The sequence below is a fragment of the Calonectris borealis genome, chromosome 3 (genome assembly GCF_964195595.1).
Source record: "Calonectris borealis chromosome 3, bCalBor7.hap1.2, whole genome shotgun sequence".
NCBI classification, from domain to species: Eukaryota; Metazoa; Chordata; class Aves; order Procellariiformes; family Procellariidae; genus Calonectris; species Calonectris borealis.
The window spans coordinates 55,526,588-55,546,126 of record NC_134314.1 but is presented as its reverse complement, the minus strand read 5'-3'; the positions used below and the strand labels follow the sequence as shown (position 1 = coordinate 55,546,126).

Sequence of the window (19,539 nt, the reverse complement as noted above, 5' to 3'; positions counted from 1 at the left end):
ATGGGGTGTGTGAAAGAGAGTGGTTGCTTGTTTTATTACAGGTTATGCTTAATTAAGTTGTTCCACATTTCTTCCTTGTAAGCAGTTGCTTATTGTGGGACTCATTCAAGCCCCTTTGCGAGTAACTTACAGGACTGCAGTGAAAGTCAGTTCCCATTTCCCAAAGCATGGTGCCACTTCCATGTCACTTACGCATGTGTTTCCACTGACTGTGGGAGTAAGATACTGAAGAAACATGCGTGCGAGTGCGTGCTTTCCAACAACATTCAACAGCAAATTGAACATTCAGTCAGCAAATATGATGAAACACTGCAGACTGCTGCGAATGGCATGAAAGACATTGTGATTCCAGTATCTATAGTCCACAGAAACTCTATTTTGAGTCTTTTTATTGCAGTTAAGCTTAGGACTTAAACTATTACATAGCTATTTTGAAGGAATACTACCATGGCTACCTTTACATGGGAAGAAGCAGCCAATACATAACTAAACAGCAAGTTCTGGAGTGGTGCAATGGATCCGGGTGTCACATCATTATTCCTGACTATTGGGGTAGTGGGACAGGGGGAGGGGGCAGTGAAGATACCTTCATTTGAAAGTAAAGACAACTGTCTAAGTGCATAGCTACAAAACAAAAGCATCTGAACATTTATACTGTGAAGACAGGTATGGAAATAACCTTTCTTGTTTAAAATGTGCTGTTACTGCTGTAGGTATACACAAGTATGTCTACTGCATGTATTTTTGCACATGCAAATACATACTGAAGCCTACTTTTCATATGCGTGCTTAGAGCTAAATGCATGTCAATGCTCTGCTAATAAAAAATATCCACAGCAACAGGGAAAACATACAAATGAGGTAGAATTGGAGTTCACTTCTATTTCCCATACCCACAAAAAAACAAAACCTCAAACCCAAGAAGCAGCATAAGATAGCACAATAGGGTGGAGCTCAGGTTAAACACAAGGACAACGGGTTTGCCTGTATATACCTTTTGACCCCACAATCATCTCTATTTACGCAGAGACACACAGACATTATTCACCTTCCTGCCCAGAAGGAGCCAAGGCAGGAAGTGAGGCTGCTGGGCAAATATCAGTGTACATTATTGGTGCTTTTGTAACATAAGTGTGCCTGCTTTAGGGGTATTTATGAATTAGGCTAGAAATTAGCACGAAATTGCGTGCATAAAACTGTCGCCTGCTGTTCTTAAGTTTCTTAACCAAATATTGTTAAATTAGCAACAACCACACTTCCCACTAAGGGCTGTATATTTGAATGTTTTAAAATCAAAAGCTATTTTTGGATTTATGTGAACCAAAAAAAGGAGCTGAAGTTGTATTTCTTCAAGGAGGAAATAAACTCTGTGCCCATACATTTGCTGCCTCTGTCAAAAGTGGATGACTGGATTCTCATTTGAATTTATAGAGAATAATCTTTAAATGAAGCACCTTGAGAAGCTACACAAACAACTTGAGGACAAAGCTTCCTTCTTAAAAAGATTAAAAAGAACTGAATGCACGTAGGGGGAGTAGAAATGCCATCTCAGACATGCAAACATTCTTTGAAAACCACGGACCAGATTGGATACACAAGCTTAATGGGGAAAGCAGGCTTCAGTCTGAAGACCTCTGCAACGGAAAGGGTTTATTTACAAAAATGGAACATAGTGTTGTTTAAAGGATGGCTAGGAAGAAGAATAGAAGAAAAGAACTGTTCAACAATACATTAAAGAAATGATTGCAGCAGTCTTTAAATCACAACATTAATACAGCCCTCTAGTAAGCAAAGATATTAACACAATTGTAAGCAGAATAGACTTGATGGTCCATTGGTCTCTTTCAGTACAGTAACTTGTGTTCTAGGATATTTGCCATAATACATAAAAGCCAAAAAAGTTGCTACTTGAAGAGCGTGCAATTAAACAAAGACACAAAGCAGGTAAAATTCAGCCCACGTTAACCTGTCATTCCACAGGATAGCCGCACAGTTCAGGGCCACCAGCTCAGCCTTTTGGCTGGAAAGGTAACAAGTGTCCCTTCTGTACCTAACATGCATGATAACTCACAGTAATGCAGGTTTTTTATTAGTATTCCTATAACATGTTAGTACCTTTGCCCGATTACAATATTTCTACAATTGGTATTAGGATATGGGTGCATACGTGTTCTTCTGCATAGATACTGTGTGTACCTCACCAAAAGGCTCCCCAGACAACTGGGGGCATAAATTAACTTGAAAATTAAATACATGCTCACTTCATTAGGGCAGTAACTTGTAGCACATGCTCAGCTTCCTTTAATAACAACACAGATATCATTTATCTTTGCTTTTCCACTAATCTTTGGTACAAGGGAAACAAAAAATTTCAAACACATCCAAAAATCTAACTCCTGCAAGACTGAATACCACCTAACAATGTCAAAGTCATCTGCAATTGATAAAGGAGTTTTAATACACAGATAATTTATATGTAGGTATTTTTGCTGAGAATGTTTGATAAAAGCGAAGTGCACTATATATTTAGTTCTACACTTTCATCCTAAATGAGAAAGGTTTGTTTATTCTCTCTTATTTTGCCCTTCGATCTTAAATAGTGTTTCAGAGTCACAAACAATTCGAGGACTGAAAATTACTGTCTAGTAAATTACTGTTTAGTACTGAACACTAACCAAAGTGACACTGAAACACTGTAAGATTCCATTATTTGTTCAAAAGAGAAGTCACAACGTGTGGATATAGTCTACTAAGCAAGATTAGTCTAACAAACTTTCTTAATGGCTAAAATCAATCTATAATCTGGAAAAAAAAAATCATAAGCTGTAATCAAGTTTGATCCACCAACAGTAATGCAGTAGTAGTTTACATTTACGAAACTGAAACCATTTAATAGGAACAACACACATCTAGTAGAAGTACACCAATAACTGCATTTCATTGAACAAACCTTAGAAAAAGTTAATTGCTGAATGCAGAAAGCTCAAAAAAGCCCCACCAGCCCCAAACATCAGCCTGTATAACACTGGCGTATTTAAGCAGTACGGCTTTCAATACATTCGTTACAACTAGATACAATGAAGTTCTCATTGTGTAAGGCAAGCTTGCATTTCAGGAATTCATAATACAGAAACATTACTTGCAGAATACATCATATACATAGTACTGTACCTCCAGCATCAAAACAGAAGTCTAGAAATATAATGTGAAGATAACAATCTCCTACAACAATAACTGCTTAAAAGTAATCTTCAGGTTCTCACACAACTCCCTTATTAACATCTTAATTGACTGTAAGTTCTCCACTCGTACCCCAATGAACAATTACTCACATATGTAGTCTCTATAGACTTTAGTGGGGTTACTCCTGAAAGTAACAGCTCGAAGTTCAAAATGTAGAGTTCTTTCAATAAACCATTTACAGAGAAATCCAAATGAAGCACTTAGAATTACCAACCTTACTCACAAGTTCATTATTTTTTCCAATGTTACCTTTCTCAGTTCTAAAAACAGAGGGGCCGTAAAATTTTAGAAAATACAAGCTATGAGCAACACAGTTTCATCAACAATAACAAATCCAAGGGAAGAAGAAATAAAGAAAAAAACCAAACAAAAAAACTTAACAGGATCTAGGATGACTGCCCAAAATAGCTTCCCCCACCCCTAAGAAACACACATATACACACAGATAATTACTGCTTACTGATTTTTGGGGAGGAGCTTATGCCCAGCAGTCACCCAACTAGGGGGAAAATGGTATAAATACTCAAGGGTGACACTTGAAATCATCAGCTTCTGCTCACTCACCAGTGGCAGAAGAACTCCTCCACAGAGGAGGATTCACTGTTCTACTACTCTGCATTGGAGGTCCACAACATTCTGGTATGTTATGATTTCATTTAATTCTATTTGGTTTTGAAGGTAACTTCTACAGGATACATGTTTTCTGGTTGGGGAGGGAAGGGGGTTGATATTTAAGAGCCAGTGACAGCATCCTTACTGCCACTCGGACTATTTGAAAGGCTACAGATAAAAGCCTGGTTTCAAGCAAGGCAATGTGAGATTTTTGCCACTGATGCTAAAGGAGCCAGGACTTTTGGCTATTGCATTAGACAGAGGCAATAAGATCGTGGTATAGCATCTATGTATTTCCACGGAAAGCTTTTCTTCATTTCAGGAGTTTTGATATATGCAATGCCTTACTTTTAGAGCCCTAGTGTAACTAGGAAAATAATCACTGTTTCTGAAGACAGTGGTTTTAAATAGGCTGGCATCCGTTTAAAATTATTCTTTTCCTAAGAGTGAGACAACTGCCTCTAAGCTATTTATACAAAAGCTCTATCATTCAAAGTGATAGCAATAATGATTCCCTTTTTCTTAGAGGATTTTTCACAACTAGTGAAAGCAGGAGGAAGTAAGCACAAAATAAAGTATTGGTATTAAAAGTAACATGAAGAAAACTCATTTACTCACGCACAAGAAACAGAACTGAACAGCTTTTCTTTACAACAAACTTTTTCTCCCCTTTCTAACACAGAACGGATTTGGAAACATGCATTTACAAATATCCTTACTGCTGCTGTTTTGTCTGAACATTGTCCATGGTAGCGATGGATATTTTTCTGAGCGATACCAGAAACAATCCAGCATCAAGGGGCCACATTTTCTACCATTCAATGTAAAGAGTCAAGGTAAGTTTCTGTTTTTTGATAATAAACTAACACAATTATTCCTAGTGGGTCAATACAAAAGCTCTTTGTTTATACTATTGGTATTCAACTTTCACTAACAGTTTAGGTTTATTAAAATAATGTCATCACTGCAGAAAGTTGTTGGGTTTTTTTTGTTTGTTGTTGGGTTTTTTTGTTTTGGGGGGGTTTTGTTTGTTTTTTACACAAAAATCACTAAAGGCATATAGAGCAGAAACAAAATCACTGCTACAGGTCTGGTCTTCAGTAGTGGGAATAATGCAACATGATTGTGTGCATAATTATGTACAACATGGTAATTATCCTCAAATTTCTTGATTCCACACTGGGGTTTCTAACAATAGACCTGTCATCTACAATATTCAGAAAGAACTTTTACATACTCCGTCATATTACCTCTACTCAAAACAGACCTTAGGTGAGAATTTAAATATGTATCTGATACATATGGCCAAATGAAGACCTGTTTAAAGCCCAGAAAGGCAAAATAAATTGATATTTAGACATAAAAATGTGACATTAACCTCTACATAGTTTTTTCATGAGTGATTTAAGCTTATACTTTAATTATCAGACTAATCTCAAAGTAATATAACAATTCTAGCTTTATTATAAAAAGTTCTCTTCATTTCATAAATCAGTCTTATTGTATAGGCAGATTGTATAGGTAATATATAATTGCAATGCTATACATTGTGAGATCTTATTGCGGGTATTCTCTCTGTCCTTGTAAATCAAATGGGTAGCTATACTTAGTGTTTGAAACTATAAGTTCTGTTTTATTTTTCCATGCTTAGGCCAAAGCTTTTTTTAAAAACTTGAAATCAAAACTTCTGACTTCCTAGGTGCTGGTTTTATTAGATGAATTGTCCCCCAAAGGATGATCAGTAGTCTCTATTCAAAATTATCATCGCTAAAATTAAGAGAACTGAATCTTCATTGTAAACATCCCCCACCCCAAGAACAACATTATTTTCTTTCAGACATCAACAGGCTATTCAGAATAGCTTTCACTTTTGCTGTATCCCATCTACTTTTAGTTGTAATAATCATACTTGGCTAGAAATGAGGAAGCCGAATGAGGGACCTGGAAAATACGATTTGTAAATAAGCTTCTCTTCACTAGAAAAAGGACATTTTAGGCTGTATCTGTATTAGAAAATAGGGTAGCACAACAGAGGCAGATCTGGAGAGCAGAACAGTTGCCGCTCAGGACATAGCATCCACATTATGTTCATTTAGGAGGTTTCGTTTCAGAATAGCTCTAGTCTGATCCTATGGACTGGATGCTCATGAGCAGCACACATCGAGTCCAAAGATGCAGCCCTGGTCTCACCCCAGCCCACGTGCTCCAAGAACACTCAGCAGTAAGAACCAAGTGAAAGCAGCATGGCTGGGAAACTTACCCCCCAAAATGTTCTTCTGGGCTGTACCAAAATACTGTCACAGTTTCATCCCTTGCCTTCAGCACAAAGACTTTCTGGAATCCTACCAGCACTCTCAGATTGAATTTAGGTACATGTACCTAAACACCTACTCTGAGGACTTGAGGACTTACTAAACTGGAATTCCCAGTGGGTTAGAGTTGCATTTCCTCCCTCTCCCCTCATTAACTTTTCATAGTGTTTTTCCATGACTTTATTCAGAATCATCTACATATGTATATCATTTTTAAGTGAAATACAATATTTACTTGGTTACCCTCTACCATGCTTCATTTACTTCTCTTCTCCTTGAACCTTCCCCCCACCCCCACAGAAAACGTTGGGAAAGGGGGAAACCAGCAGCCAATTAAGAAAAAGGAAGGAGCAGAGTAGACAGGAAATGGAGAAAGAGGGGGAAATGAATTGTCCTGAACTAAGTTTTCACTTTATATGCTAACACAGAATCTAATGTGTGTGAAACTTCATATTTAGAATGAGAATGATTGTATCAACATGAGAGAAGTGTAAAATGCTGTCTATTTAGGAAAGGTAACAAAGACTATATACTAGACCTTAAAAGCAGGAACAGCTTACAGTTTTACAGACATGGGAGTCCAGTCATTCAAAACTGCTTGACAAATCTTCATTTGGGGAACAAGCATCAAAACACAGGACTAGAAAACCACTGCTATTCTTCAGTCTGGAAAACAAGCATCTTATAGAGGGTTTTTAGAAGAGTTTAAAGAGGGCAGACTGTTAGAGATCATAATTTCTAGTCTGACACGATCATGGAAGAATAAACCAGGAGACTACAGAACTAAATTCATCTAACTATTGTCTATTGAGTTATTCCATATGCAAGTAGCTCAAGTAGCATATGGCAAGCTTTTCATCATAGCTTACTTTTCCTATTTGGTCACCAAACATTGGCTTCTAGAGATTTAGTTACCAATAAGTTATCTTTCTGGTTTGCACAGTTTTGTCAAAAAGCAGCCTGGAACTAAAATTTCAGTCTAGGCCCAAACTGGTGATTCAGGACAACATGTAATAGATCATACAATTTCTGTTGGCAATTAAACCCTTATTAAAGCTTCATTTAATTTGGTGAAATTGTTTTAACAGTTTTAAAAATCTTGTTCTTGACAGCTCTCCAGTCAGAATATACTTTCCTTTTATGTATGTATTTAGCGTTACCATTTTTTAAATATACCAGGACATAATTTTTAAAGCAGTAGCTCTTTGGCTTGAAATCCTTGAAAAGTCCTAGTTGAGAATAATCATTAAATTAAGTCTGACTGTTCAGCGATGCTTAAATAAGCCATTATTGCAGGTTATGCTAAAGTCTTCATACTTAATTCAATACATAAATAGGGTTTGACTGCACTCGGAGAACATAAACCAACTTTGCATCAAGATACGTGCCAAGACATATAAAAGAGTAGCCAACCACTACTTCAATCTTCCTGGTAAAAATCCTACTTCATTAATTGAAACAATATAGCTCCTCACAGAAAATCTCTATAACAACATGAACACTGACAAAGCCTTTAGCATATTAGGCAAAAAGGCAGCACCCACCGCTTCGTGAACCTAGGACTGATATGAAGGTGCATCTAAAACATGGTAAAAAGCAAGAAAGAGCAGCACTCTGAAGCTAAAGTCTGATGCAATTTGCCACCCCAAAAAAAGAAAATTAGATCAAGTGCAATAACTGCATGTTACTTAAATACAGTTGAATAAAATGAATGTTGCCCCCCCTGCAGAAATTAAACTCACTCTGACTGCTAAAGAACAAAATACATTTGGTAGGCCTGGACATAGTTCCTTGAGTATGGTTATGAAAAAGCAGACCTGGCTGGGGTCACTCTTGTCTTCTGCCAAAGTACCCACATAAATGCTTGGTTTTGGATTTGATGCAGCTGATATAAAAACCTATTCATATTTTTCCCCTAATGCTTTACAACTGAAACAGCATTAGCTCAGGAACCTGTTTAGGTATTTTTATTGAGGCTTTGATCTGACCTGCCCGTGTTCTGATGTGAACAGGTAGTTTTTGAAGTTCTATCCGTAGATAGAATCTATGGAATAAATTCAGAGTCCTCCAGTTGAGTAAGCTGCTTTCTCTGATAGCAGTTCTCTTATCTGTGGTGAAAAGAAAATGTGTAATGTGTAAAGAACATTTACATGCCACTTCTGCTGCAGGGTACATGTCAATTCTGACAGGCTTAAGCCTTTTCCAAATTATTTTTTCATACAATGTAGTTCTTAAAATTTGCCATATCTTACGTCACCTATATAACAAGAAAACCAACTTGCGATTGCACCCTATTGAATCTGGGAGTTCAGTAGTAAGAAATCCAACAATATCAGTAAGATACCAAAGACTGCAACAGGCTTGTCATTGGTACTCACAGATTCCACAATCTCCTTTGCAGCAGAGAAGGATGTGTGTTTGCATTTTCAGTTTGTCAATAAATCATAGACATTGCTTTCTTCCTATGTGTAGGATTTTAACAACTATCTTCCTTTCATTGTCTTGAGGAGGATGATAGGAAGGCGTGCAAAATAAGGCGATATGCATTTGTGCTGATTTTATGCACCAGCAAAAAAGAAAATGCACTCTCTACACTTCGTAGATAAGAACAATTTCCCTGGCAATATAGGAAGAAGGCAACCTTGCAGATCCAATATCAAACCAAAATCAAATCTATTTCAAATGCACATCTCTATTTTTAAAAATACAATATGTACAAGAATAGTTTTCTTCCTCCATCTCATTTTTGGTTCATCAAGACTAACCATAGATTGGAAAAAGGAATTTATTATCTAAGAGACAGCAGAATAGCCATTGCATAAACTTTCATATATATATATACACACACATACATACACACACATTGCTCTATTTGTAAGAGACTGATACGCAAACTTTAGCTGATCCAATTGTTGATCTTATCAATCTTTTCTAAATAAGCATCAACAGAATATGTTGCCATTACAAAAATCAGAATCCAGGCTCTTCCTATATCCCTGTTTTATTCTTAAAATGACCTTTTAAATTAACATTCATCATAGGTATAGTATTTCGTTCTATAATGCTGCCAGTTGCTGCAAACTACTGAAGTAGTCTCACAACATCCATGTTAATCTCGTCTGCAATGTCCTACAAATCAGTATCCTAATTCCAACAGGAAGCTGCAAGCTCCCCCAAAGTGCACAGAAAACTAAGCAGCGAGCTTGTTTGTTTATTCCCCTATTTGTGACATTTGGTTAAGTGGCTCCACCTGCTGTTTTGATAACTAAGAAATGAAATATTATTAACAAAACAATCCTGGAATTCTTGTGACCTTGCCACTGCATGATATTTTTATGACAAACAAAAATCTTTAAGACAGCATTTGAAAATAACATTCATATGTTTACAAAAAAAAAAAAACAGAGCCATGGCCCACTTTTGGAAGTGTGAGGGGGGGAAAGGACAAAAATCTCACTACTTAAATGAGGCACCAAATACTTTAAGAAAAGCAGCTGCACCTGCACGGGAAGCTTTCTCTGGTTTCGTTCATCATCAAGATGCAAGTCTGATAACTTGCTAAATCAGTTACCTGGTTTTTTTCTTCCTTAATAGTTTGCATCTACTTGCACAACATCTTTTAAGCTCTCTCATGACCCTAAATGTATTGAAGCCAAAAAAATTTCTAGAGGCCTTGTAGCTCACACATTTGCACTTGTTAATTATTCATATAAGAGCTCTGAGACACTTTTGCCCTTAATGTCAGGTTCTCAGTGACCAAACACAGTATTAGAAACTTGACTTCTATGAGGTTCAAATCAAGGTAACCCTTCACACATTTCACCACCATGCTACAAGTCTGCAAATCTGTTGTAGCTGCCCTGGTTGACCTGGTTTCCTCTCTCTCACAGGTGTGCAGATAAGGGGTGAACAAGGACCCCCTGGTCCCCCAGGCCCTATTGGACCAAGAGGGCAACCAGGTCCTGCAGGAAAACCAGGGTTTGGAAGTCCTGGTCCCCAAGGCCCCCCTGGTCCCCCAGGACCACCTGGATTCTCTGCAGTTGGAAAGCCAGGCATGCCAGGTCTACCAGGAAAGCCAGGAGACAGAGGACTAAACGGTGAGAAAGGAGAAGCTGGACCTGTTGGGCTCCCAGGCGCAAGAGGGCCACAAGGACCCCCCGGCACTCCTGGCCCCTCAGGACTGTCTGTTCCTGGGAAGCCAGGACCACAAGGCCCTCCAGGAGCTCAAGGGCCGAGGGGCCTCCCCGGCGAGAAGGGAGAGCCAGGTATCCCTGGTATAAACGGACAAAAGGGAGAAAATGGATTCGGCGTTCCAGGCCGCCCAGGTAACAGGGGTCTTCCAGGCCCGCAGGGGCCCCGTGGCCTCCCCGGTCCTGCTGGGATAGGGAAGCCTGGCGAAAACGGTCTTCCAGGTCAGCCAGGTATGAAAGGTGACAGAGGTTTACCAGGCGCACCCGGAGCGGCTGGTGTCCCAGGTCCCCAGGGTTCCCCAGGAGAACCTGGAGAAGCCGGCGTCGGCAAGCCTGGGCCAATGGGACCACCAGGAGCAGCAGGCATCCCTGGAGCCAAGGGACACCCTGGACCTGCAGGCTTGCCTGGATCCCCAGGTCTTCCAGGATTCGGAAAGCCAGGATTGCCGGGGATGAAGGGACACAGAGGGCCTGAAGGTCCTCCTGGCCTTCCAGGACCTAAAGGAGACCAAGGCCCAGGTGGTGTACCAGGAGAACCAGGGCCTGCCGGGCCACCAGGGAACATGGGCCCTCAGGGACTCAAAGGCTTGCCTGGTGAGAATGGCCTACCTGGACCCAAAGGCGACATGGGCCCTGCAGGCCCCCCGGGATTCCCAGGAGCCAAGGGTGAACGAGGTCTACCAGGATTAGAGGGAAAACCAGGATACCCAGGCGAGCAGGGTCTTGCTGGTCCTAAGGGACACCCAGGTTTCCCAGGTCCAAAAGGCGACACTGGCCACGCTGGGCTTCCTGGCTTGCCTGGTCCAATGGGTCCACAAGGAGTGAAGGGAGTGCCAGGGATCAATGGCGAGCCGGGCCCCCGAGGGCCTTCAGGAATACCTGGGATCAGAGGCCCCATTGGCCCCCCTGGCCTGCCAGGAGCCCCCGGTATGAAAGGTGAGCCAGGAGCACCAGGACTGCCAGGCCCAGCAGGTATTTCTACGAAAGGCTTAAGCGGACCCATGGGACCACCTGGACCCCCTGGGCCTAAAGGCAACAATGGAGAGCCTGGCTTGCCAGGCCCCCCAGGTCCTCCTGGTCCCCCTGGCCAAGCCGTAATCCCACAGATGCCTGAAAGCTACGTTAAAGCAGGAGAGTCTCGGGAGCTATCCGGAATGTCTTTCGTGAAAGGAGGAGTAAACCAAGCTCTTACAGGGATGCCAGTGTCTGCTTTCAGTGTCATCCTCTCAAAAGCCTACCCTGGGGCAACAGTCCCCATCAAATTCGATAAAATCTTGTACAATAGGCAGCAACACTATGATCCCAGAACAGGAATCTTCACCTGCAGGATCCCTGGACTGTACTACTTCTCCTACCATGTACATGCAAAAGGAACAAATGTTTGGGTTGCGCTCTACAAAAATGGTTCCCCACTCATGTATACTTACGATGAGTACAAGAAAGGATACCTTGATCAGGCTTCTGGCAGTGCTGTCATTGATCTCATGGAGAACGATCAAGTATGGCTCCAACTGCCCAATTCAGAATCTAATGGTCTCTATTCCTCTGACTACGTTCACTCTTCTTTCTCAGGTTTCCTATTTGCTCGTATCTAAAACATCCCACTTACACTGTCCTGACACTCTCTCCTTCAGACCATTTTAATGGGGCACTGATCTGATTCATCACTAGCAGGTCATGCAACTTCAATTTTGCAACAGAAATGGAGGAGGGAGTGAGAAGATGGAAGAAATTGGTTCAAACCTAGTAGAATAATATTGCACGTTTTTAGAGAATTGTCATAAGAAATTTGTTTCAAGTGATGATCAATTGTCCAACTGAATGCAACATTAAAATTTTATGAATTAATACAATGCACCAGTCTCTCTCTTTTTTCTTTTTTTTTTTTTTTTAAAATAAAATCAGAATTTCTAACTATCGCTTCTCATTACACATAAAGTAGCCATTCCAGGACTCTTGATCGTACTTCACTATACTTGAATTAACTGCAGGTATTATTCAAAGTAAACACTCTCAGATACAGCATGGTAATCACAACAGACAGATAATATACTTCAGTAACATTAGTCTGCTATCTGTCCGCTTCAACTTTAAGCTATCAAACAGGAGTCAAGAAAACACAACTCTAATATAGTGCTTACCGTGTCAGTTTTAATTTAGTTCCACTTTTCTTATTAATGAATAACTATCCTGCAGAAAGGTAGATTTACAAATTATTACCTGTTACTGAAGATCTAAAACTTTCACAACATGAAAAAGCAACCAGATTTGAAGCCTAGAAATCCACTCAGCTTTCTTTGATGCACATTTTGTAACCTGCAACAAACTAGTTTGGTATTTTTTAAGCTCCTAACATTCTGTAAAACTACGATGTTCAGAGTACAGTAAAACAACTATCACAATTGGAGACAATCTTTGCACTGTTTTTCCCTGAACAGTTCATGCCTTTAAAACACAACACTCTTGGGACTATATTTTACTTAAATTCTAAATGTACCACACGATGACAGTAATGATCAGTCAGTAGACATAACCATATTTACCATACCTACATACACTCATGTCTCCCAAACATTAGACATTACATTAACCTATTACGGCACTATGAAAAGTTAACGGTATAAAGTAAGCTAGCTTAGTAAAATTAGTGCTTATAAATTATCAAACCATAATAGTTTGATGACACATTTCTACCAATGACAGTTACCATTCACATGCTTTGGAAGTATCATATACATCAAAACCTTATAAACTCAAACTATTATTTTTAGCTTAATTTTTTTTAAACAGAAGTTTTTAATCACTTGAACTAAAAGTACATAGGTTCATGTTTAAAAGTTTTGTGGTATCACCATGTTTTCATGAAAGAGCAGAACCTGAGGCTTGTTATAATGCGTACATTTGAAATCAGCAATTTCCCAAGTACTTGATAATACTTGATAATACATTGGGATTAATAAAAAGAGTGAGAACACCTATAGATTGATCCATTGTTAGCAAAGCTACATGATGTTTTGGAAACTGTAAAGAACTACCAAAAAGGTAAATTTGCAGAATTGTTTTTTCTCCCCTTATTAAGTGCTACTGGATAAGGAAGCCTGTGGCTTAGGCTATACTTTGGTAAAATAGTAAGTGCTTAAGTAGAGAGTGTAACATGAGATCTGCTTATTTTAGCAGCCAAGTAGACCTAGGCAAGCAAATTGGTACTACTATTATAAACATTGCATACAAAAGTTTGTATGGAAATAATACAGTGGACACAATTAATAAGTAATAATCCTGTGGTACATTTCTTTCAAGCCAAAATAAAACTCAAGACACTTAAGTCTGAATTGTCTATCCCCACTTTTCTACCTCCCTGTTTTAGGCCAAATACTAATTACAGATCTCCTAAGAATTATCTCTTTTTTGCACTAAAAATGTTTTCCTATGCAGTCACTCGCATTAGTTCAACAGCACTTTCCAGTATTTAAACATAGCACGTGCTGCTGCCAATACATTCAACCAATCTGGCACTTTTGTTTCAGAAACAAATAGAGGGACTGGGTACTAGAGCTGGAAAATACTGCTCAGTAGTGGTAAAGTTTCTGGTTAATTGCTTTACACCTGAAATGTATGCCAAAGCACATGTTTAAAATTGTTGGAGATGCTTGGTGCTCAGCAGTACATTACTGTCCTGTGATTCCAACTAACTAGTCTCTGCACAAGAAACTGGGCCTAGACTATTCTTAAAAGCATGGATCCCCAATTCTTATCGTCCATCCATTTTAAATCAGGTTTTGTCCTTTAGCGTCTTTGTTCCTCGAATGAACGCGTAGGACTTCAAATAAGTCTACAGCTTAGTACCTCAGGCCCGTCTTTTTGAAGGCTTTTCATAATTGTTCAGACATTAAGCCATTAAGAAAGCACCTCTTAACACTGAAAAGCTAGAGATTACACATCAAATTGTGGCACAAGCAACTTCTACCTTGATTTTAGCTTTGGATTCTCAATTTAGAGGGAACCTTGAGAAGTCTGTAAGATTTTTAAATTCGTTTTTTAATATTTTCTCCACATGAAGATCAGCAGTCTACCTAAAGATGAAGCTCTTCCAGAAACGACATCTTTTCTGGATCATGGGCATTAGAGGAAAGAAAATCCAACATGAGATTAAAATTAAAATATAAGAGCCTGTAATAGTACAAAACTCACTTCCAAAGGCTTCAAAAAGATTTCTGAGACAAATTTCAGTAGTTCTTAAGCATTCAAACACATGAAGCACCCAAATAATCCCTTCTGTATTTAGCTGGAAAGCCCAGCAGAGAAGTGTAACAAATTTGTTTGCTTCTATCTTTGTTGCCACTTCCACAATTAAGACAAATAATGATCTCTCATCACTGAACTACATCAACATTAGGAGTTTCTCATGTTTTGCAGGATTCTTTCCTTTTGGCCAGAAAAGTATCTTTGCTTTTTGTTTCTTGTATGTGAAGTTGCATATAAAGGATATAATGCACATAACACAGACACCTAGATTCACTGTCTTCTGCCAAGACAACAGGGTAATAACATAAACTTGCAATCAAAAACCTCTGTGTGTGTGTACGTGTGTATGCGTGTGTGCATGCACATTTTGGGGAGAGAATGGAGTAATTTAGGAAGACCGAAAGTTTTCCTCCCCAAAGTAACACTTCCCGTACATCAGCATGCCACTTCAGAATACTGATCAATCACATAAAAGACAAAATGCAAGTTACTAAAAAACAGGTTTTAAGTCTAGCACTTTCTTTCTCTGATATTCTTCCTTTTTGCAAAAGATGGTCAGTAACAAATTTCTCTGATGCATCCTTGAAACCTGAGAGCAGATCCCATGAAGCCTTTTTATGGGAAATTTATGAAGTCTCTGCTGCCATACTAGCCATGACGTTTTTACTTCCAAAATGAAATATAATCTTATGAACTGATTGAAAATATTACAGATATATAATTTTCACTATATAACCACAGATGCTACGGTTTTCAGAAGTGTCAGGGAAATGATAGGGGAAGACAACCATGGAAGACAGAGAGAAAGCAGCTTTTAAGAGAAAACATTTTACAAAATTCTGCTTTAGGAAGTTATATCAGACAACTTCCTCCTATAACAAATATTGCTTTTCCTGCCCAAAAATCACCAAATCTGAAATTTTTCATGTGGAAATAATTATACAGTATTTCAAACCCTCATTACTCCTTTAAAGATCAAACTTTGTTTCCATAATGTGTTGTGGACCTTTGTCCACATATCTATACAGTGTAAAATACATTGCCATTTGCCATTTCTTTTAAAATTGCTCTTTACTAATTTATATAGAATATAAACGAAGTTAAACACATACAATCTAATGTTAATCACCTTAAAGCTGCAAAATATTCCAGTAATAAGTTAAAGATTTACAAAAAGGATTACTCAAGTAATTTAATACTCAACTTGGATATCACTTGCAGAGGGCATTCTTAGGTAAGAAATGACCATTTTGAAAATACAAGTATCTCTGTTTATTGCTATCTGACATCATGCTTTTCTGATAGTATTGTTTAATAGATTCCCCCAAAGTTTTTTTGAGTTACTCTTCAGAAAGGAAGATCTGAATAACACAAGACTGTTTTGGAACGCTCTTACTCTCTCCCTGCAAGCCTCAGTTCTTCACTTCTTTATAAGTAGAAGAGTGGGTTAATACCCTTCATTAAGCTGAGTCAGGACAATCATGGCTATCTGAAAGAGCCATCCAAAAAAAAAAAATCACAGGTCAATTATCTAAGGCAATTACCAGAGCTAAGACAATGAAAAGCAAAATCCACCGGACACCTGATTATGATCAAAGAAATCATGTGAAAAAGAGAAGGACATAGAGAAACAAGGGCATACTGACAACAAACCAGAGTGACTTGCAAACACTTACGGATTTCAAAAAATAAAATAGTCAGTCGTTCTGCTCCGTCACTGACAATGGCACTACTAAGACGGCATTTCGACTGGGGAACTTTGCGTCTCCTCAACTGACCACTTAATAAGTTTGCTTTAGAAATTTTACCTTGACTAACTGTTAATGAGCACTGCTTTTCTCTGAAGGGTTAAACCCTCTACAAGGCATTGAGGGCATGGAGTTAAGTCAAGAGGCTGTGGTTTCCAGGCCAGGTTCTGGGCTAAGAAAGACAGTGGGGCTTCCTGGTATGTAGACATTGGGCTAGAGCCAGGTTTAGGAGTTTCCTTAGGAAGCTATGTTAAGCTTGCAGCTGAGGAAAAAAAAAAAATCTCTTTGGCACAAGCTTGTGACAGGTGATTAGTACCATTATTCTCATTTCACAGAGGGACCTGAAGCAAAAAGATACTCCATGGGAATATCACAGGTAAGTGATACAGGAAGAAATTGTCTGGTTCTTCTGACTCCCTGTTCAGTGTTTTATCCACTGGACCACATTATTAACAGGAAAATAAGACCACTATGAAGCCTTTTAAAGTGATGCATGACAGAGCATAGTACTTCCATATATTAAAATATTCAAGTAGTGTATACAATCTGCATTGTTTTACTTCTGATTTTACAGAGCTTTATCCAAAATAACTCAAGCCTATCAGTTACTACATTTTCTTATATTTTTACACTGTTGTGCATGTGCATCATGACTTCTGTAACAGAGATTTGGGTGTATTAATTTAAGTACTAATTCTGATAGCAGTTAGAAAGGATTAAGTCATACCACACATCTGTTTGTATGCAGATTCCACGCTTACATACACAAATAGAATCTCCATCCTCTATTGGATGCGGGGGGGTACGTTGCCACCAAGGATGAGGAAAAGGCTGAGGTACTCAACGCCTTCTTTGCCTCAGTCTTTAGTAGTCAGAGTGGTTATCCTCAGAGTACTCAGCCCCCTGAGCTGGAAAACAGGGACGGCGAGCAGGATAAACCCCCCATAATTCATGAGGAAGAAGTTAATGACCTGCTACGCCACCTGGACGCTCACAAGTCTATGGGGCCAGATGGGATCCACCCGAGGGTACTGAGGGAGCTGGTGGAGGAGCTTGCCAAGCCGCTCTCCATCATTTACCAGCAGTCCTGGTTAACTGGGGAAGTCCCGGACGACTGGAGGCTCGCCAATGTGACGCCGATCTATAAGAAGGGCCGGAAGGAAGATCCGGGGAACTACAGGCCGGTCAGCCTGACCTCGGTGCCAGGAAAGATCATGGAGCGGTTGGTTTTGAGGGTGCTCACGAGCCATGTCCGGGACAACCAGGGGATCAGGCCCAGCCAGCACGGGTTCATGGAAGGCAGGTCCTGCTTGACCAACCTGATCTCCTTCTATGACCAGGTGACCCGCCTAGTGGATGAGGGAAAGGCTGTGGATGTGGTCTACCTGGACTTCAGTAAAGCCTCTGACACTGCCTCCCACAGCATTCTCCTAGAGAAGCTGGCGGCTCATGGCCTAGACAGGTGCACTCTTTGCTGGGTAAAAAACTGGCTGGATGGCCGAGTTCAGAGAGTTGTGGTCAACGGAGTTAAATCCGGTTGGCGTCTGGTCACGAGCGGTGTTCCCCAGGGCTCAGTACTGGGGCCGGTCTTGTTCAATATCTTTATCAATGATCTAGACGAGGGGATCGAGTGGTCCGCCAGTAAGTTTGCAGACAACACCAAGCTGGGTGGGAGCGTTGATCTGCTGGAGGGTAGGAAGGCTCTGCAGAGGGACCTGGACAGGCTGGATCGATGGACTGAGGCCAACTGTATGAGGTTCAACAAGGTCAAGTGCCGGGTCCTGCACTTCGGCCACAACAACCCCAGGCAACGCTACAGGCTTGGGGAAGAGTGGCTGGAAAGCTGCCCAGAGGAAAAGGACCTGGGGGTGCTGATTGACAGCCGGCTGAACATGAGCTGGCAGTGTGCCCAGGTGGCCAAGAAGGCCAACGGCATCCTGGCCTGTATCAGGAATAGTGTGGCCAGCAGGAGTAGGGAAGTGATCGTGCCCCTGTACTCAGCCCTGGTGAGGCCGCACCTCAAATACTGTGTTCAGTTTTGGGCCCCTCACTACAAGAAGGACATGGAGGTGCTGGAGCGTGTCCAGAGGAGGGCAACGAAGCTGGTGAAGGGCCTGGAGCACAAGCCTTATGAGGAGCAGCTGAGGGAACTGGGACTGTTTAGTCTGGAGAAGAGAAGGCTGAGGGGAGACCTCATCGCGCTCTACAACTACCTGAAAGGAGGTTGTAGCGAGGTGGGTGTTGTTCTCTTCTCCCAAGTAACTCGCGATAGGATGAGAGGAAATGGCCTCAAGTTGCGCCAAGGGAGGTTTAGACTGGACATTAGGAGAAATTTCTTTACTGAAAGAGTGGTCAGGCCTTGGAACAGGCTGCCCAGGGAAGTGGTGGAGTCACCATCCCTGGAAGTATTTAAAAGACGTGTAGATGAGGCACTTAGGGACATGGTGTAGTGGGCATGGTGTCTTGGGTTGACGGTTGGACACGATGATCTTGGAGGTCTTTTCCAACCTGTATGATTCTATGATTTTATGAAATAGGTACCAGATAGTAGGTATATGCATAAACGTATACATGTACACACAAGCAGACACTCACAGAAATAAAACAAAGCCATTACTTTTGATTTGAAAGATCAGACTTTAAATTCTGTTTGATCCAATTAATTTCCAAAGAACACTTTTTAAAGTTATTCTTTTGGCCAAACACTGCGTGATTCACACCTTTTAAAACAAAGAGCATTCATGATTTGAAAAAAGAATTAACAAAAACGCTAAGAAAATAGTTACAGTTGATTAGGATTGGTTTAATATCAGCAGAAAACAAAGAATACATTTATTTCATGCATGAATGAGTTCCTAGAGGAATTCCTAACTACCAATCACACTCTTAAGCTCCAATGGAAACACAGAAGCAACAACAAACAAAAACATTTTAGGAATATCTCGCTGTCTTTTACAATATGCATCCTGACATCAACTTCTATTTCTGTTTGGAACCTCTCTGAGACAATTTTGTTTGGAAGGAATACAGAAATTAGTACAGCTCTGATGAACAACAGGCAAGTTTTAAGGAGGTCTAAACTACACCTGTACCTAATGTTGCATTAAGAGAGGTAATTCTATCAGAAAATGCTATCAGCAAAATTATACAGAATTCTGAACTGATCTGCATATAATCTTTTTACAAAAA

General features: G+C 40.1%; 2 protein-coding genes across 3 annotated transcripts in view; one reads left to right on the top strand and one right to left on the bottom strand.

The window, feature by feature from the left end:
* Nucleotides 1-19,539, bottom strand: part of NT5DC1 (5'-nucleotidase domain containing 1) — a 153,296-nt gene that overhangs the window by 122,268 nt on the left and 11,489 nt on the right. The gene's annotated exons all lie outside the window — the stretch shown is intronic.
* On the top strand, nt 4,538-11,952 carry COL10A1 (collagen type X alpha 1 chain). The gene is made up of 2 exons (XM_075145722.1): nt 4,538-4,691; nt 10,058-11,952. The coding sequence occupies exons 1-2, from the start codon at nt 4,553-4,555 to the stop codon at nt 11,950-11,952; spliced, it is 2,034 nt and encodes a 677-aa protein (XP_075001823.1). The 5' UTR covers nt 4,538-4,552.